The 21,748-nt window shown below is 36.2% G+C and overlaps 1 protein-coding gene across 1 annotated transcript; it reads right to left on the bottom strand.

Annotated features, from left to right (window-relative positions):
* Nucleotides 1-858: 858 nt before the first annotated feature.
* On the bottom strand, nucleotides 859-18,713 carry LOC121901741 (myosin light chain kinase, smooth muscle-like). Its single transcript, XM_042418671.1, has 9 exons — nucleotides 17,634-18,713; nucleotides 17,046-17,183; nucleotides 12,682-12,778; nucleotides 8,228-8,319; nucleotides 8,024-8,107; nucleotides 7,791-7,900; nucleotides 6,916-6,970; nucleotides 4,267-4,455; nucleotides 859-3,362 (listed from the first exon to the last, which is right to left on the bottom strand). The coding sequence occupies exons 2-9, from the start codon at nucleotides 17,166-17,168 to the stop codon at nucleotides 2,403-2,405; spliced, it is 1,710 nt and encodes a 569-aa protein (XP_042274605.1). The 5' UTR covers nucleotides 17,169-17,183; nucleotides 17,634-18,713; the 3' UTR covers nucleotides 859-2,402.
* Nucleotides 18,714-21,748: the final 3,035 nt, after the last annotated feature.

Consider the following 21,748-nt stretch of genomic DNA (forward strand, 5'->3'; position numbering starts at 1 on the left):
TGCGTGTGTGTGTGTGTGTGTGTGTGTGTGTATATGTGCTTCTTCATGTGTTTCTGCAGTGTGCACATGTGCATTATATGCTCAAGTGAGTGGTATTTTCCTGTGACAGTGAATTTATTTTGTATTTTGGTGAGTTGCACCATTCTACCTCCTGCTTGCCTGCCCACATCTAAACTAGTAACTTAAGTTGGCAGAGGCACATACTGTAGGTCTGTTTGTCCCTCAAACATTTAACAAACCCTTAAATATGTCATACTTGTCTTTTCCACTTTGATTATACTTTCTTCAACCAGTAGACACATTTACAAAAGCACAATTTTAATCATATTGTGGAAAAAATAGCAGTAAGTAGGAGATCGACTAATTGGAGTTTGATTGAGAAATCAACATCTCTCATCAATAACTGCTTGTGGATTGTAGAAAGTTTTTCCTCCTTACTTGATAAATTCCCCACAATGAAATACAGGTGGCACAACAAGAATGTGTGTTACATCTGTACTAGATTACAGGAAAGCTATACCATGACCATGACTGAGCTTAAAATACAGTTTACAACCAAGAGCAGCTCTGTTTTCTCTATCACAGGACTAACACATATAAAATGACAGTTTACATTTAACCTAACCTGCATGTCATGTGTGAGGAAACCCAGATAAGGGAAAGTCCTTCCTGATATGAGGCGACAGTATTAACCACTGAGTCAGATCTGAATGAATATTACACAAGTATATGAGAGTGAGATACAGCCAATTACTTACTAAGACAGAGAAACTCTTACAAAAAGGTCAAATTAGTGCCAACAAATATTTTGGCATTAATAATTATATTGGTGGCACTATATGGATATTTTTGATGAAAGAGAATTTCTGAGGAGAGAATCTTTGTGCCAACTTGCATTTATTTTTCATCAGTACATACAGTATGCATAAAATATTCATATGTATTATAAAAGCATTCATGTTGTTATTACAAGTTTGCAGTTCAATTTAGGAGACAGCCAGCAGCACATCAGATGCTCATACAAATATCTAGAACTACCAAGGTGAAACTAAGATAAGCTTCATGTTTGAAAGCAGTTAAAGCCCCTATGTGTAGAATGTTAATGTTATAAAATTATCTTTCACATTGTTATGATGCCTTAACTTGTTGTTTGTAGAGGATGAGACAGTCCTGCAGAAAATATGTTTAGTCTATGTTTTGCTTTCTGCTGTTTTATTCTGAGGATGTAGCCACATACATTGCGGTCAGCTACAGTGTCCCTTTTGATGCTACCACCATTGTTATCAAAGACTTTTTCAAATCCTGCATAGGGGCTTTGACTGTAATTTTAAAAATTACATTACTGTACAAAATAATTAAAAGGAAATACAAAAAATAAATTCTTTGTTCAGATTGCTAGCAACCATGGATTTAATACCAAATTGGAAAGAGGTGATTATTTTTGATGTAGAATTAAGGACATACATGTATGGATTGTATTGTACATTGTGGGCAATTGGCTTTTGATTTACAAAATATGTACTGCCAGAAAACTGTTGCTGTGTTTGCCAGCAATGCCCAAGATACTACATGTGTGGTTTTAACAATAAATGTTAATTTTTTCAGGTTGCTAGCATTTGAAACATCATGAAATAGCAATACATTTCTTAGCCTTACAATAAACATAACATCAACGAGTACTATCATGAATAGAAATATTATTGGCAATCAAATCAAGTGTAAAGCATCATTATTCATCATTATACAGCATAATAACTGAATAAAGTTATTGATTAGACAATGAGACATTTGAGTGTCAGAATAGTTAATCATGATAGTTACCTTAAAGGTAACCAAATCCGGTAATAGAAGGGAGGTTGTACATTTACATTACAGTATTTTTCATTAGTATTGACACTGATTACACATATTTTGTATTGATTTAATTAAAAAAAAAATCTCCTTGGAACGTCTCTATCAGAGGTTCCCCCCTTGATTGGTATATAAGGGATATCAGGGATCTAAGTATGAGACTAACTTTGAAATATACAATCACACTTCATATCTAAAAATCAACTTTACACTTTTTTCTTTTTTTTTTTTTTTACAGAAAAGACGCATTGATGACCTGACTTCTCTAAGTAGAAAAGTTCAAGTCTGTTGCACTTCTGACCATAACCAACTTCACAGTTAGCATGGTAAGTTGTGGTCTGTTGTACTTTTGACCACACCCAAATGTGATGTAGCGTTGCACAACAGTGTAATATCAACTGATATATTTATATATTTCGTGGGGTGGGGACACAGCATGGAGCAAACACTAGGTGACAGCACAATCAGAACTTTCTACTAGTTGTACCTACACTTAACTTAATGTGCTCCATTTGATTTAATGTAACCTTTGGGTTACATCAACCTTTGGATTACATTAATTCCATATCTTGCTGTTCCAGTGCCGTCTCATCTTGAGGTGGATGGATAAATAAGATGATGCTTTTGAGCTCATCCAAGACTTTCTGCAGTTTATCTGCTGTCTCCCTGATTGATATGACAAATTTCATGATCTCAGATCTGATCTGAGTGGTATTTGAGGAAGACTGATCCTGTGTCCCTGATGTGTCAGACTCGACCTCTTGCATGAATGGGCTGGGCAATAGTGTATGTTGGTCAGAGGTGGCCATCAAGTCACTGGCATCTGTCTCAGACACTGGTACGTTTGTTTCCATGCTTGCCCTTGCCTGTCTAATGTGGTGTATCTCTCTTGCATCCATGGCAATGAAGAATATGTCTACTGCCACAAATAAACCAGAAAGTGCACCTGTCGCTACCTCCGCCACACGCACTGCCCTGGATACCTGTGCTGCGATCTTGCCGATGTTCATCACTTGAACTAGTCGAAGCAGTTCAGCAATGCCACCAAGGCCCCTTCCTGCCCTGACGCCAGCCCTGAACAGGTTTTCTTGTTGCAAATTGCCAGCCTCAATGTCAACTGACTCAGATCTGCTCCTGATTTTCTGTAAGCTGTTGTTGATCTCCTCAAGCCAGATAACAACTGCATTCATTTTCTGATCAAACTCTTTAATAATGCTTCGAATGGCTTTGCGATCAGAGGACTGGTTGACCATATTTGTGACATTTGAGGCACCAGCAGTGACCCCACCAAGTGTACCCACCCCTATTCCAACCCCAGTGACAATAAGAGAGGCTCCCAAAGTGAAGGGTGCCAGAATTAGGCCCACTATGGATGTAATCCCTCCCACTGCTCCGATCACTCCTCCTGCCAGACTTCCGATGGTGGCGCCCTGGTGCACACGTTCCAAACCATCAGCCACATCCCTGAGTTTGTCCAACTTGATCTGGAGTTCTTTCACCATTGTTTTGCTCTATTGAAAAAGCATTAGTTCCAACTGATCAAGAGAGGCACAAGTCATTTATTAAGAAGCTACATACCTACTCAGTAGTATTTTTTTTCTACCTGGAAAATAGCACTGCACAATTCTGGTTAAAATGAGAATCATAATTTTTTCCTTTCAGAAAAGAGATCAAGATTTTCTCTTATGACATTATTTTTTAAATAGCCTATTTATTGCAGTCTGTATTGTATTCATGCAGACAGAACAAGCAATATAATCATTACTGGTAAAGGACACATTGCATTTTTTCCAGACGCTTAATGTGCAACTGCATGGAGCGCTAGATCTAAGAATAGTCTAGTTTCTTGTCTTATATGGAGTCCCAAAACTGACAAAATAAAAAGTCAATTACATAAATTAATACAAAAATAAAAATATTAGTTGAATAATTAAAATTGAGTTTAAGATGAAATATAAAGCTTTATACTTTTTCTTGGACCTCCAATCAGTTGGTAAAGAAAGAAAAAAGCTTTTTTTTTTTTTTTATCTTTACTGCTAATTGGGTGATAAAATGGTTAAAACTTAATTTATTTTTGTTTTTCTCTAGCTCATTTTATTTTTCAACTCTCCTATTTCCTCACCCAGGGTTTGTGAGTGTGTAACAACAGCCTAAATAAAAACACTGGTAGTTAAATACGCTGATAGCTACCTAATTTGCTTTGCTTGTAATGTAACACATGCACTTCATCGTCTTTGACTCAGATCTAGGAGGAAATTAGGAGCTGTTTGATGCTGTTGATATCGCTGCTAATGCAAAGACAGCAGAATTGTGCAGCCCTAAATAGAAAGTTGACAAGATAAAAATAGGACATTTGACATGTATGGTGTGTTCTTAGACAGTCAGGTCTATACTGTATTTATGGAATTGTCATACCTTTTCTGTGAGACAGTTTATCATAATCGGATGCTGCAGGATCTCAGTGGCTGTTGGTCTTGATTGAGGGTCTTTATTAAATATATCATTCAAGAGTTCACGGAGCTCTGGTGAGAAATCTTCTGGGAGAGATGGGTAAGGACCTTTAATTATCTTGGGAATGAGCTTGATTGTGGTCTCTGCTGAGAACTGAAGGAGAATTATTATCAAAGAAAGTAAACATATTTTTTATATTACTTTCTAAAGTCATGCTATTCTATGCCTGAGATGAACATCTTTGTCTCAAATGCAGACAGAAAGAAAGATTCTACCAAAGATATGGACAGTGGAGATATTAACTGTAAATAAATGGTTTTTGGTGTAGACATGACAATTTGATTGTGGAATTTATTGTATGAGGCCCTATTTTGTAGTGGCACAATGACCGGTGCAAACAGCGGCAATTTAGTATTTTCTTGACTTTGAAATTTGCCTGCCTGTGAGGTCTTTTGGTACTCAGCTCAGTGTGCACAAGTGTGAGAGGAGACACAGACAGGGATTTTTACTAAAATGAGGCAGCACAAAGCAAGGTGTGGTGTTTTTGTAGAACTTCATTCTTTGATGTTGCGTTGAGAATAGTGTGCTTCTGATGCAAAATCACTTTGCTGCCACTTTGGTGATATTGTCAACACGGGCCAACTAAATAATTTGACAAATGTGCAGCAATAATGGAATAACGCTTAAATGTATATAAACAGGGTGGCAGCTTTTTTTGCTAAAGGGTTGGCTGTATGATTCCCAGCTCCTCCTTTTGACATGTTGAAGTGTCCTTTAGCAAGACACTCAACCCAAAACTGCTCTCAGCCGATTTCTTGATTGGTAGATTGGTAGCTAGCTGCCATGGGTGTGCAAGTATGTGTGTGTGAATGGGTGAATGAGAGGCAAATTTTAAAGTGCTTTGGATAAGATTTGGATGTGCATTTATCTATAAATCTATAAATATATCTGTTGTCTACAGCTAACTTCTTCAAAATGACCACACACACACACACACACACACACACACACACACACACACACACACACACACACACACACACACACACACACACACACACACACACACACATACACACCTCTACACTCATCACACTGGTCAGTTATTACTTGGTACTTGGTACTGATTTTTATTTTTAGCAAGTGTCATGGAAAAATCTTCAAATGGGCCAATAAATCTTCAGGTCACCCACAACTTAAAATTAAACTCAAAACTCTATCGGCCTCTATCCGGGGATAAAAAACCTAATGAAAAATCATCGAAAAAATCATATTATATGCTTCTCACAACTCCTCCTATTGTGGAGCTTTTTCCTAGACTCCACCTCGTATTTTAATCATATTCAAAACCATTTGGTCATTATTGCTGAGTTAGTGACCTTGACACTTTGGTTGACCTTGATGCTTAGAATACATTCGTTTTATCATGGAAAGGTAGTTTCCACTACACAAGAGTGGCATTTTATGTTTTATTCCAGAAATGCATTTCTGTGTAAACACTACTGTTATTACTGTACTACTGCTACTGTACACATCAGTTATGAAATGAATCTGAGATACAGTAGAATTATTACTGACTAACTAGACCCTTGTAATGCTGCATATTCATGACCAGAAATAGCAGGTGTACTTGGACATGCCGACATAGACCTATCACTTTGTGCTGGTCGTTGAGCTTGCACGATTAAAAAGAAATTAAAATAAGGCCCTAAATCACTGATGTGTTTTCTGTCAGATGTGTGTGGACTATAGGCTTGGGCAGTATCTATTTTTTCATACCTCCATGATAGTTCACCATAGTATTTGTGCTAAAAAAAAAGGGGGATAGAAGTCATTGTAGCATGTATGACATTGTCTAGTGGTGATGCATGGATTAGGGTTTTTTAATACTGTTAAGAGAGCCAATCCGCACCACCAAACTGGCAAAAATATGCGTCACTCAACCAATGCATTAGTATTCATAATGCTGTTTGTGCATTATGACTATGTTATCAATAGTATATCAGATTTGTAGGCCGCAAACATGTACAGAAACTTGCAAAGAGACAAGCACTTTGACAGTTATGTAATGTTGACTTTATACTATGAGGAATGACTGTTATCAAGAAGTCTTGTGCAATAGAACATACCTCCATGCAGGTTTGAGTGTGGAAGCTACACAATGGACAGTATATTTGTTCTTTTTAGTAAAATATCAGATTTTTTTTTTACAAATTTTCTCATTTTAATATTGTTGATTTTTTAAATTTAGAGATAATTATGTATATGGTTTCCATTGGCCAGCCCTTTATGTATTTTAAGTTTGTATGTGATGTATACTCAACATTAAACTCAATTCTTTAAGTCCACTAAACACACACACTTAAGAGAAGTTAAGTCTATATTTGCCTTATGGAAAACTATTACAGAATATCGAGGACTTTGGATTATGCTCTGTGATCTAGTCTATCTTAATATCCATGATTATTTTAAATAGAATCCTCTTTATTTATACTAGTTTTTATTTTATTTTACAACACAATACATAGCCTAGTTGTATTATATTTTAAAATCTCATTCATGTTTTGATTACTTGTGTACATTTTTGATAACATGCAGCTTTGAGTAACTTACCGCTAATTTACTGGTACAGAGTTCATAGAGTATACATCCCACTGACCAAATGTCACTAAAAAAAGAAATGATTGTTATTATAATGTTAGTAGTAATAATAACAGTACAAAATACATTTTAAAAATGTGATGTTGATAATGAAGCAGGTAATAACATTGGACAAAAATTTCTGAAATCAGTTATCTAATTAGTTGAGACTAAGAAACTTCACAACTTCTTTGTTTTGTCTAATATTACATATATTTACTGCTGGAGAAACGTGTATATTTGGCTGGATTTTTCACCATCCAAAATCAAAAAAGTATCATTTCCAGTGATGCCCAAAAATGTGTACGCAGTGCAAATTTCAGCTTGAACAGGATACAATGCAAACTGTGATACTGAACAAGATGTGCAGTCATGCTGTTTTTGTTTAACACATTTTACTGCTAAAGCTGTAGCTTTCAGCAGAAATGTAACATTAAACACTTGAGGCATGTTGCAACAAATTACCTGCAAGCTGCAATTTTCAACAGAAGATAATTTTTCATTATGTTTATCAAAACAAACGGCATACTTGGAACCCATGCATGAGCATATGAGAGCACCATAAGACTTGCAAATTTGTTTGTTTATTTATCAATCAACTGAAATAATTAATCAATGGATTAGTCGATGATGAAAAATAGTTTTAGTTGCAACCCTACTTTGAATGCTTTGATTAGTATGTCACATATATAAAACGATTGATAAAATAAACAGTTTTGTTGCTGCTAAGACTATGGAAGAGCTAAAGATATCAGACAGCTAACAGGTAACCATCCCTCAAATCAAGCTTTACAAACACCGGATGGGTGGCTGAAGTAAATTTCCCATTTTAGTGCAAACCTTTTTACCTTTTAGCATCATAGGTCCCCTCTGTGAGGACTTCTGGTGCCAAATATTCGTCACGGACTTTTCCAAATCCGCCCAAGCACACTATTCCAAATTCTGTTAGGAATATGTTCTACAAAAGGAGAAAAGGTAAATAGCCAAAGGTCAATAAAACATTACAGTATTCATCTGAATAAAATACTTTTTCTGAATAAATGCACACTTTTAATCAGTGTTTATGTAAAATATATTGTACCTCTGGCATCAGATTTTTATGAGAGATGCCTTTTTCATGAATGGTTCTCAAAGCCACGCATATCTCAACAATCCAGTTCAGTACCTAGAAAACAAATGATAGAGTAGCAGGTTTGTCAGTTAATTGAAAAATAAGTACACTAATGGACTGGCCTAAAGTATATTTCACTGATGTGAATTTTAAATGCATTTTGCATAAGAGTACCTCAAACTCCTCCTTTCTACTCTTCTCTCTGATCTTTTCCACAAGGCTCCCTCCCTGGCAGTAGTCCATCACTACATAGTAAGTCTTCTCATCTTCAACATTATGACCAAAGGAAAAGAGGAGAAGAAAAGAATTTGTTAGTATTTTAAAGCGAATCATCTTCATTATGTACCTGTGTTAGATACTCCTCCCAAACACATACAAAACATTTTATACACAGAAAAACAATCTAATATAAATTAACACTATCGCAGTTAATTTCAACACGTGAAAAGTGTCTATGTGTGCCCACACCACTGAGTGTCCTCTTTTTAAAGTGTTGATATTTTAACACCGTATTAGAGTAATTATTGACTCTTTGAGTAGTTAAAATTTAACACTCCTCAACACTAACCAGTGTTAGCTTTGCTCAAAACTAGTGTGCAGTGTTAGACATGAACTCCCTAAAGTGTAATTGTTACCTGTACAGATGTTGCCTCCATACTAACACTGTAAAGTGTGAAATGGTTATACAATTATCTCAAAAATCACATCTAATACAATAAAAAGTGAACATACACGCTAAAAGAAAGAGAATTGTTCTTTGCTTGACAACACACTTTATTAAAACATGCACCACATTCATATATCCAAATCATGTACCAATATTTGTCATGGCACACAGACATTCAAATTCTATATTCATGTGAAGTCCGTAGAGGCAGAGGAGGTTGCTCCTCCTCTATTTTTGAAAGGCAACAGGGAGATCAAAACCATTACCAGATCTCTATGATTTATAAAATATTCTTTATCTCTTTTTTGGAAAAAATCCATTATTGAAATTCTAATTAAAAGGATTCAACAGGGAACCCTGCAGGGTAGGCAAGAGGGAAAAGGGTAGTCTGTGTGACGTGGTGAGAGGAAAGAAGAGGAGGAGAGCTCCTGCTGTCCTCCTTAGGGTGGGATCTCTTATATCAATTCAATGTACTTCATTTTTTTCATGCTAATCTGTTATTGGCCAAAATATGTAAAATGACACTCCAAGGGAGAATGTCCTCTCTAACCAAACAACAACCAGAATACAATATTGACATTGCGCTGGTCCAATGACAGTTTCGAAATTCTCTACCACTGTATGCGGTAAAGCCACAGATAGATTCATACATTAGTATATTAAAAAGGAAATTATAACGTGCAATTTGTGAACTACTTTTAAACATGAGTCCAAATTTCCTTTTTTCAGTTTAGCGGTTACGTTTCCCTTTTTTTCATCAAACAGTAGATAGCTACTTCTGTTAGCCAACGCAACGCTTAGCTTGTCGTAGCAGCCTGGAAGGACTGTTGAAGACTGTTAAGCTAACGGTGAGAATGGATTTCAGCTGTCCAGGTTGGACACACGGCAGACTAACATGCTGCTCCTCTGAAGTGAGCTCCTCTCATCAACAACAGAAAGTTAACAACATAATTTAAATGAAACAACCGGGAGAGTTAGCTTGTTTGTAATTGTTGCTAATAAAATCAGCCTGGTTAACAAGCAGCGACAAAGTTCTGTTAACAAACAACAAGATGACCTAACGGCAACAAATGCAATGGGACATTATAACATAGATACTTCATCTCCATTAAATGAAGAAGAAGACATCAGATGCAGCTTCTCTTTCTCTGTCTCTTTGGTCACTAATTTCTTCTCTGACGGTTAAATGTCTCTGTGGCTGTTGTGTGAATTTGTCTCCTTAACAAGAATGCAGCAGAGATCATAAAGAGCCAGATTCATTTGAAATTGGTCCAGTTTTTAATTGAGTGGTTGTTCAGTCACCTGTTGATGTTGTGTGATTTGTGAATGAGTGTGTAGGACATCTGGCTGCTTGCTTCTGAGAATTTCTTCTTTGTTTGTGTTTAAGCTGAGCTGTATATCGAGTAATAAGCTTAAAGTGACTAGAATTAAGACTTTTGAAATACTAAAAGGAACTAGAGTAACAACAGTGTTAACATTACCAGCTTTGTAGGCTATTTTTTGTATGTCATGCATATAGATAAGAGTGTGTAAGTCATGTATTTAATACATGCATTAATACTTTTTGATGTGAACCAACACTTTTAGATCTGTGAATGTTTTTAGTGTTCAGTCTTTCTAGTATTCAGTACTGATCTGTAACTGTATCACATTATAAGCTTTGTAGTACTTTATATATTTCTGTATACTAAGAAAATACATAGGAAACACATGTAAATCATGTGATATGTTGTCTGTTTTTGATTTTATATGCCATTCAGTGAATGGCATATAAAATGATATAGTATTATAGCAGTTTGTTGTAATATTCTATGTTACATTCTGTTTGAATATGAGTTGCTATAATTTAACAGGTTATGCCATAAATATTGGTGTATGGTGTTTTTATCTTTGCCCCTCTAAAGGTGTCTGCATGACCCTGCATTTGAACATAAGAACATAACATAACTTGAACATAAGAAAGTATAGCTAAGTAGCCAACTAGTTTTAAATAATATGATGCCGTGGGTTGGTTTTCCCCTGTCCTCACCAGCCGCCACGGGTCCAGTGACATTGCTGTTTGACATTAACATAAAAAATCCTTTAGATAGTCGAACTATAAAGGAAAGAGTCGCTGTATGTTTGTATGTCATCTGATTGACTTTACATTTGGTAGGTGTATTGCTGAAGACCCAAGGAAGTGAAGTGTCGAGTGCGAGGTCATTATAACCAATAAGTTATTGATGATATCTATCCATAGATAGGTATCACATTCATGTGGATCCAAATCTTTCTTGTTCATATTAACATAAAAAAATATTTTGATGTAGCCAATATACTGTATATCAATCTGCAGTAAATGAAAAGAACTTGAAGAAAACTGAAAAAGTAAAAAAAAGTAAGAGACATTTGTGTGCTTGTACCCCTGCCAACTAAAGCCACCAAAAATTTTTCTGCTTCTGCATTTGCAATAACAGGTGGTCAGAGCAGCTTTTAATGCATAAACGTTGCCTCAGCTGCACGTCTCCTCCCACCTCGGCACATATTCTGCCCTCTCTTTGAGTGAAAGTAGTTTTTGTGTTCTGCAGTGTCCCCTCCTAGTCATTCAACAGAAGTAGTTACACAACAGGGAATTTCCTTCAGAGCTAACCAGACAGAGTAGAGAGCACATTGTTGCCTTGGACACTATTTGTACATGAGTATTTTGTGTTACCAATTTCTTTACACTATATGCATGATATATTCCCTGTGTATTTGTTTTGTGGCAGATTAGGTCTAGAGGTGACTTAATTGTTGGCTAGCATAGCTGCAACCAGCATTTTTTATTTCTTACATAGTTATGTCAGTGCACTGAATACTGCTCAGATTCTGATTTGTGTTTGCACTTCGCAGTTTTACAGTAAATGTGGATCTTCATTAAACATGCAAGGAAAGTTATGACTTGTGTTTATTGGAGGATGGCAGACTGTTAGCTAACTGTCTAACTTTGGATAAAGACTACTCATTGTGAGGACAGTATAGCGCAAATCTGTTCATTTAGTGCAAGGAAATTACCAAACAGGCACAGATGCATAAAGAAATAGACTTGCACCTGAGGAAAATTGCATAAAGACTGTGTTTGCCTCCATGCTGGCTTTGCACTGGCCGGAAAATAGGGCCCTTGGTGTTACTACTACTACATGAGGAGTTAATAATCATCTCTATAACACTGTTGGAGTTAATCTACAGAAAACAACTTTAATACTGAATTTTTAACAGCAAACCAACTAAATGTTGACAAAAGTTAAATCAAATGGATTTCACTCACATCAGAGTTAAATTAACGCTTCATTAAGTGAGATTTCTGAAGGTTTTCAGTAACATCAGAAATTTAATTTTCTTTAGTTTGCTGTGTACTTTCCTCTGAGCTCACTGTTGAGTTGTTGTTAGCACTTAGCAAGCTTCCATTTTTAATTAAATTGTTTACACTAATTTATTTTTTTTAAAATGCATCTATTTTTAGAAGAAGCTGCAAGTGTCAGAAATACAGCAAATAGTGCTGACAGACTCCACAACACCTGCCAGTCCTTCAAATTAGTGGTTTGCAACTATTTGTAAAATTTGGTATTGTGACTATTCCCCATGTTTGACCATATAGTAAACAGAAATGAAACCAGATTATTGGAGTTCTATTCCAGAAGTAAGAAAACCTCAAAAATCTTTAAAATCAAGTTGACATTTATGATAAAGTAAATTGCTAAAAAATCTAACTAACTATAGTTTGTTGAACTTTTCAACGTAGAGCCAATATATGTTTTTTGAAAAATTATGAAATTTCATTGTGTATTGGATGAACTGGATTTTAGCAGCCTTTTATAAACACTATTTCCCATAAACCCTGAACAACTATGGTACTATGTGCAATCTGTTTGTGCACAAACAGACATAACCTTTAACAACATTAAGCAGAGCATAAACATGAAGCAGATTTGTCAAAACTTACCTTCAAAGGAGTTCTTGCTGCTCACAATATGGGGATGGTTTGTTTTCTTCAGGGTTTCTATATCTGAGATTAGAGCTGGATCAGCATTTCCGGTTGTCTGTTAAAAAAAAAAGGCAATGGCCTGGCAGTCAGAATGGCAGCAGACAGGTCAAAGTTGTATTTGATTTGATTTATTGATTGGGACAGTGTGCAGTTTTAAACATTAAAGATGCACTGCACCGAAGTTGGCTCAAAGCTAATTTAAATCCGTTGTCCCCCACAATCAAAACATACAACAGCACAACAACAAAAAGTACAAAGCAAAAAACAACAAAAAAAACCCCAAAAACAATTAAAGCTGCAAGCAGCGTTGGTCGGGACCTCGCACTCTGAACCGTCGGGATCAGATCATTTTGCTTTTTAAAAATGAGAGATATTTCTTACAAGTGTGGTGTGCTTTTATTTTGAAAGTTTGATTGAAATGTGTACTGTCAGGTGTGTAAAGACAATGAGTGACTGCAGCAGGACACAGAAAAATACTCATATATTTGAATGGAGAGTGTGAGCGAACACACATCTTTTTGATCATTTGCTGCTTCCACATAGCTTTAGATACAAACTTAATTTGAACTTTAAATGAGTCACAAGACTTTGACCTACAAATCTTGAATTTTCATGTGTTTTCTATCTTTTATTGTTTTTGAGATATTAGAGTGTGAGCTAAGTTTTTTCTTGCTCCTCCTGTGATTTTATAATGAGTGTGTGTTGCGGAATGTTTCACAGCACTGAGGGAGTGACATCACCAGGAGCAGTTAGAGAGGAGGATTTTTGAGTACACCTTTTGTGAAATATCCTCATAAATCCCATTACTTTGGCCAAATCTAACATTAAAAATCATATTTTAGTAGGAAATTTTGTTGCGAATCCATTGATACAGGTTTGAAAGTGGTCAGACTTATAGTTTAGACGTCAGAAGCCTCAGTTTGACACAAAGTTCATGCCTATAGATTGTCTCCCCATTGGTTTACATTGTAAGGGTGATTTGGCACTACAACTTTCAGGGCTTATAAAATCCAAACTGTTTGAGTTATTACAAAGTTTTAACAACTTTTTTTCAGCACAGTGTCATAAGTCATGTATAAAAGTTTGAAGCCGATACCATTAAAGCCCGCGGAGGAGACAGCGTTTGTTCTGGGTCCAAAATTGGGTCAAAGTCTTATTTTGAAATTGAGATTGCAGACTTCCTGTTGGATTTAGGTCAGGGGTGTCAGCATATGATTTGTAGGTCTTGATGAGATGAATAATTGAGTTTTGGTTTGATCTCTCTACGAGATTCATATGGGTTTTGGCGGCCATTTTATTTACATAGGTGGCGCTAGAGAGCACATTTTGGCACTTTAGGGGTTAATTTTTACATTTTATCAAATTTTCCACCAGACCTGATGTGCGTGCCAAATTTGGTGAGTTTTTGAGCATGTTTAGGGGATCAAATTTAGGGTTTAAGTGGCGTAATAAGAAAGAAAGAAAGAAACAAACAAACAAACGCCTTAGGTGAGGACTACAGTTTTACAGTAGTCTGCCTTTTGGGCTTGGTCCCTAAAAAAAACCACACAGAACACACCATAAAAAATACAAAATACAAAGCTAAACACAACAGCACATCACATATACCCACAATGTCAATAAGAATTTAATAATTAGGGCCTGAGCCCCAAAGGGGCGAAGACCCTCTTGTATCTGTTCTGTTTCTTTCTTTCTTTCTTTATTGTTCCGCCTCTTCAACCCTAAATTTGACCCCCTAAACAGGCTCAAACACTCACCAAATTTGGCAAGCACATCAGGTCTGGTGAAAAATTTGATAAAATGTAAAAATTAACCCCCCAAAGTGCCAAAATGTGCTTGAGAGCGCCACCTATGTATCTAATATGGCCGTCAAGGCCTGTAGGAATGTCGTAGAAAGATTGAACCAAAACTCAATTATTCGTCTCATCAAGACCTACAAATCATATACTGACACCCCTGACCTAAATCCAACAGGAAGTCCGCAATACACACATGAAAGTGCGACTTTTCCCCAATTTTGGACCCCTTCATACGCTATCTCCTCCTAGGGCGTTAATGGTATCGGCTTCAAACTTGACATCCTGACTTATGACACTGTGCTGAACAAAAGTTGTTAAAAACTTTGTAATAACTCGAACGTTTAGATTTTGTAAGCCCCTAAAGTTGGAGTGCCACATCGACTGGACTGGGCATTGTGACTGGACTGGACTTTGTGCCAAACTGAGGTATCTGACGTCTAAACTATAAGTCAGACCACTTTCAAACCTGTATCAATGGATTCGCAACGAAAACTCCTGTTTTTGATAAATACTCATTTGTTATCAAAATTTAAGAGATTAGTGTTTTGAATAAGACATATGTTAGGATATTACTTGAATCACTTGAGTTTTAGCATGCCAGCAAACAGACCACATGCTGCATCAATACAGTAGCTGCAAAGTATGGTTCATTGCAATGACATAAAGCATGATAAACATGTATAGTTTACATTTTTGTATGCAGTTTATATTATTATACTGTTAAATATATAAGAAATGTGTATCTTTATTTATTTTTTAATTAACATTTTTACCTTAAAGGGGATGCTACCAAAAAAGATCATGCGTGATCAATTTATACTTTTCATGTTATGTTAGTGCAACATATATAGATTTAATTCATATAGTTGTTATTTAATGTCATGTGCGTAGAATTAAAAATTCTGTCTTTTAACCATAAATTCACTGATGTTCCCTTTAAGCCCACCTGCTCCCATTAAGCCTACTAGACTGTGTTTCAATGGTGATTTTCTCCCTTTTGACCTTTGAACCATTTTCCTCTCTAATTTTCCTAAAACCTCACCTCATGATTCAGCTCAATAATTCCGATAATTAATACCCCTATTTAAATATATAGGCCTATATCCTATCCTAACATAAGCAATCATTTTTAATCTTTACTTTTCAAATCAGTTTTAGTTTGAGATGAGATAATGAGCTTCAAGATGTTATGACTGATGTCTCCTCACACTGAACTGTATGTTTTAAAGTTACTCCACAATGAACTGAGTGTTTTTAAAATGTGTTTTTACAATGTTTTCAAACTACTAGTGTAGAAGCGAAGAAAACGTGACAGCGTCTGGAATTGTACCAGACAATACACAGAGCACTTCAGGTTAAATAAACAGCTGAATAACCAGAAAAGTTACATATGAAGTTGTTTTCGAAAGGTCCAGTTACAATCTCTGGAGAGGCAAATACTCTTGTTGCCAGGACCTATTCCGATCATCGACACAAAAAAATGTCAGGCCGCCAGACAAACAGGAAACATCTGGGAATTGCCCTCAGTCCAACATGAGAGGAAGAAGAAGAAGCACTGCCCTAAACCAGTAATGGCAGAGCCAGGCTGAAAGCTGTTGAAATGTTTGCAATAGGACGGTTAATGTCACTTTATTAAGTTTTAATATTTTTTCAGGCAAGAAAGTAACCATTTAGATCCCCAATATGTGGTCAGTTTATCCAAATAACACCTATTTTGAAATATGCTGAGACATCGGAGATGCTGCTGCTGCAGCTGCTGGCCGGATGAGACGGCTGGTCAAACAAATACCTAAAAGTGTTCTTAACTAGTGAATATAATAAATTAATATGACTAAGTCATAATCCAGGGTTTTCTGTTTATTCAGTACAAATAACTAATAAGAGCTCCACTCTGAGGACAGACAATCTTGTGCACAGGTGTATTTTATAAGATATTGTTTGATTAATCGTTACTGAGGTAAATGTGACATTTAATTGTTATATTGATTTTACGTGATACTCAATGCCATATTTTTTATGTTGTGAACTTCATAAAATTAGTTCCAAAAATAACATAGATGTAGAAGATGTAACATACTATTAAACAACTACATAGAGATGTGAAGTTGGAGGAGCTATTTCAGGTACCCCTGGTTCCAGAAGGGTGGTCCTGGTTTAATCATCAATACAAAAAAATAACTGCGTTAGAAAATATCTGGTTCTTTGATAAAAAGTCAAAGGTACAAAGTGAATTTCAGCAAGAAATGGTCAATCACCAATATTTTATCATTTATCATTTCATCGTAATTTACCAAAAATCCAGTATGGCTTGGTTTCAGATCTCTTGTAGTGACCAATGTTGAGCTTATACTTTGCCAGGCTTTGTCACTACAATAGGTGTCTCATTTCAAAATTCACTTACAAACAAAAACTGATCATGAGATTTTCAATTAGACTCTGCATTTCTATTTTGGAATCTGAATATAACTCATTTCATATATGAATATATACTGCATAAGGTTAGTTCAAGAATTCTTGACTTAGCTCATGTAAGTCGACCTTTTTTATGAGAAATTTATCATCTCCCTTTGTGGCAACAACAGACTTTTCTCTGTATTCTTCTATTTTGTAGCCTTTCTTCCCAAGGATGCTCGGTTCATTCCCCATCTTTGCTGATATTTCCTTAATGACACACAAATGACCAAACCATCACGAAAAGCACAGAAACAGAATTATGTTTCATTGTTTTATATATTATATATACAGAAAGTATATTATTGCCTTGACAAGAATTGTGGAACATTGTTTTGACATTCTCCCAGTCCATAGTATGTTAAAATGGAAATCACGTTAATGGAAAGTTAAAATACAAACTGCCTCTTGCAGTTTTGCTCTATTTGAGTCTGCAATAGGTATTAGCCCATAGTAGACAAGCAGGAACAATGACAAAGCAAATTTATCCAAAGTAAGATAAGTAAGTTTACAAAGCAAAAACTATTTCCAGCAACACCCTCACCTACCAATTTGTTTTGATCTATTTTTGATAAAAAACAAAAACAATATAAAATACAGATTTTCACTGTCATTATTAAAAATATACCATATTAAATTGTAATACTGAACTGTACATACCCAAATACAAAACCCACGCGTGACCCAAGATCAGTGAATAAAGGCTCTGTTCTGACAACCAAGAGTGAGCTTTAGTCTATATATAGAGGTGAAAACGAAACTTGAAATTAAGGTTTCCACCCCCATAATGCATCATCCTATCACAGCCTTCAGAGAGGTGTTGAGCTCATAAAGGACTGTGTTTGACACAGTAATGTGTTGGTGATGGAAAAGTACAAGTCAAGTAAGGTCAAGTCAAACTTTTTTATCACGTCCGCTTTAATAAACATAGTCACATAATGCAACATTCTATACAGATCAGAAGGACTGAAATTACCCTAAAGGCCACTTGGACCTGAGGAAAACAACTCCCACCTTATAGATGGAAGACAGGCTCTTATTACCAAAGCCATAAACTAATCCACATTCCTGTGGACTTTGTGAAGCCCCCTTTGCAAATCTGAGGCAAACCTGAAATTCATGTAAATGAAATGTCTAGCCTAATCATTATGCAACTTATATCATGTTATTTGTTGTGTAAATACAAGAAGAATGGTCTAACTTTCATAGGTGTATGACTATCTACTAAAGAGATATAAGACTTAGATTTTATTATCCTTTTATCACTTCCGGGGGGGTATAGATGCTACCCAGTGTTATGACTGTGTCATCAATTTTTCCTGAGACCATTATATATCTCCCTTCCTTGTCTGAAACTTCTGAGAGTTGTTCAAATGATACTTTTTTTGATATTAAAATTGTTACACCTCTTCTATGGCCTGATTTATAGGATAAATAATACACCTTTGAAACCCCCATTCTCTTTTTTCATGCTCTGGTGGAGTGAGGTGTGTTTCTTGCAGGAGCATAACCTGTGCATTTTCCCTTTTCATTTTTGACAATATTTGACTTCTTTTAGCTGGGTTTAAAATCCCATTCACTTTAAATGAAATAACTTTAAGGACTTGCTTATTCATAGTTTCTTACATCGATTACCATAAATAAAACCTCTCCCAATGTCTCTGCTGACAGTAGACTTGTACACTAAAAGCATCTCTCCCAAGGAACAAATACAGAAGAACCAAGTTGAAATGGTTTTTAACAAAACGTCACCTGAACAATTAGGAACAATTGTTTCCTATGTTGAGGCTCATTTCAAAAGAGCCTTGCAGGACTCTGTAAAGTCAAAGCCCCCATAAGGGAAAGTTCCACATTGCAGCAGAGGCGGGGCCCTAAGATGTGGCCACATGATAGCCAAAGTCCAAATAAAGTCGTCGGCCTGGACTCTTATCGGACCTTGCAGGAAGGAGATAGATATCACTTCCTGTGTCCACGATGTAGCACTAGAAAACACACCCTAATTATACAAGATGTTGCTCTATATCACGTCCACTTTAATAAACATAGTCACATAATGCAACATTCTAGACAGATCAGAGGGACAAACAGTACAATGTGAGATTGCTTCAAAATGAAAACAGTGAAAAAAAACAGCTAAATGCCAAATACATAAAGTGCTTAGGTACAGATATCACGTGCAAATTCAGGCTACTAATTACTATGCAATTAAAAGAGACTTTTTGTCTCAATTGTGACTCAATGAATCTTCTATAGAATTGTAGTGCACACATTAAAGGAGTAAAGTACAGACGTTGTTGGACCTTTGTTGAAATTTGCATCTACATCTGGTTGGAGGCTCAACTTATCAAACACGGTACCCAAATACTAAATGATGATTGTTTTCTACCAGGTCAGTTTCCCCTCAGTATCTGTCATTTTTGGATTTGGTGCCATTGAAACATGCTTGAGTAATATATGTAATATGTAATATATGTAATATGTAATAGGAGTAGTAAGCTCAATGGATGCAAAATCCTGGCAATTTGAAAATTGAAAAGAAAGATTTTTACTTATTAAGATTATACAAATCAAAGATACAGTAAGTCTTCACTTAGTGGAAAATGACAGGGTGAAGAAATATTCCCACAAGTACAGTAATAATGTTTATAAAGATTGTTGCTTTGCTTCCTCTGTTTCTCTAGATTTCTTCTTTGTGTCTGAGTCTCTCAGAGCTTTGCAGAGGTTGCTATGAAATTTCACTTCCTGTCTTACTAAACCACAGAGGAAATTAAAGCTGCAAGCGGTGATGAGCATGCCCTCACCCCTTCGCGCATGTCTTGGTGTGCCGCAGTCAAACTTTTTTTATCACGTCCGCTTTAATAAACATAGTCACATAATGCAACATTCTAGACAGATCAGAGGGACAAACAGTACAATGTGAGATTGCTTCAAAATGAAAACAGTGAAAAAAAACAGCTAAATGCCAAATACATAAAGTGCTTAGGTACAGAGATCACGTGCAAATTCAGGCTACTAATTACTATGCAATTAAAAGAGACTTTTTGTCCTCTGAGCAGGAACTCAGAGAGCTGCAGCTGATGTCTCCAATAACTTTACTGGCCATTTTGACAAGCTGGCCAAGCCTATTCTTAATGGCCAGATGCAGGTTCCCAAACCAGACCACAATACAGAAGGACAGAACAGACTCAATGAATCTTCTATAGAATTGTAGTGCACACATTAAAGGAGTAAAGTACAGACGTTGTTGGACCTTTGTTGAAATTTGCATCTACATCTGGTTGGAGGCTCAACTTATCAAACACGGTACCCAAATACTAAATGATAATTGTTTTCTACCAGGTCAGTTTCCCCTCAGTATCTGTCATTTTTGGATTTGGTGCCATTGAAACATGCTTGAGTAATATATGTAATATGTAATATATGTAATATGTAATAGGAGTAGTAAGCTCAATGGATGCAAAATCCTGGCAATTTGAAAATTGAAAAGAAAGATTTGTACTTATTAAGATTATACAAATCAAAGATACAGTAAGTCTTCACTTAGTGGAAAATGACAGGGTGAAGAAATATTCCCACAAGTACAGTAATAATGTTTATAAAGATTGTTGCTTTGCTTCTTCTGTTTCTCTAGATTTCTTCTTTGTGTCTGAGTCTCTCAGAGCTTTGCAGAGGTTGCTATGAAATTTCACTTCCTGTCTTACTAAACCACAGAGGAAATTAAAGCTGCAAGCGGTGATGAGCGTGCCCTCACCCCTTCGTGCATGTCTTGGTGTGCCGCAGTCAAACTACGCCGCAGTCAAACCGCTGTTATTGCAGAGCAACCCAATACAGCAATACATTTACCAGAGGGCACCTGATATGGATATGCATTTTCATGAATATTGGACATTGCATGTAGGAGATAACTATCACTTCCTATGTCAACTATGTGGCGCTAGAGAACATATATGTCATGTTGCTGTATATCATGTGTAGACCACAGCATGTAATTTTCATGTAAATCGGATCATGTTTGTCACATAAGGCTGACTTCCTGTTGTCAGTAGGTGGCGCTATGAATATGACTTAATATTGACATGTAGATGTGTTCGGGCCTGGACTCTTATCAAGCATGAGAAATTTGGGACAGATTGGACAATGTAAAGCTGAGTTATAACAACTTCCTCTTTAATGCCCCAAACATGTTTTGGGCAAATTGACGCACGCCATGCCAAGGGAATTCAATGAAAGCTAAGAGGCTTCACAATTTAGCATTGCAATGGGCTTTAGATGTAACCTACCAAATCTGAAGAGCAGCAGAGGCGGGGCCCTAAGATGTGGCCACATGATAGCCAAAGTCCAAATAAAGTCGTAATTAATATAACGAGATTGTATAAAAAATAAATAAATAAAACAAAATGTGGGTGACACGCCAATTAACAAGTCCCGACTCTTTTAGTTAGTTAGTAAATAGAACTGTAGGATTTATACATAGTTATATAAAGCTGCATAATAGTCTTCTGGACAAATACGTTACCCAAGATGGTAACGTGATGGATAAGGTCCTACATTGCTTCTATGTTGATGACTGTTTTGTGTCAGTGGCTTCGGAGGAGGAAGTAGTGTCACTTTATTATGACCTCGTCTCCATCTGTGCTAAAGGTGGATTCCAGCTCACAAAGTGGATAAGCAACGGGCGTGATGTTCTGTCTGTGATACCTGAGAGCCACAGAGCTAAGGATATGAAAAGGATGGACATGGACCAGTATTTGCTACCAGTAGAGAGAGTGCTTGGT

Source organism: Thunnus maccoyii, chromosome 8, assembly GCF_910596095.1.
Source record: "Thunnus maccoyii chromosome 8, fThuMac1.1, whole genome shotgun sequence".
Taxonomy (NCBI): Eukaryota; Metazoa; Chordata; class Actinopteri; order Scombriformes; family Scombridae; genus Thunnus; species Thunnus maccoyii.

Coding starts and splice junctions, on each gene's coding strand:
- LOC121901741 (XM_042418671.1), bottom strand. CDS start 17,168: ATGGGGAATGAACCGAGCATCCTTGGGAAGAAAGGCTACAAAATAGAA. Junction 8,108..8,227: donor GTAGAAAGGAGGAGTTTGAG/GTACTCTTATGC, acceptor TTTGTTTTCTAG/GTACTGAACTGGATTGTTGA. Junction 6,971..7,790: donor GGGACCTATGATGCTAAAAG/GTAAAAAGGTTT, acceptor TTCTTTTTTTAG/TGACATTTGGTCAGTGGGAT.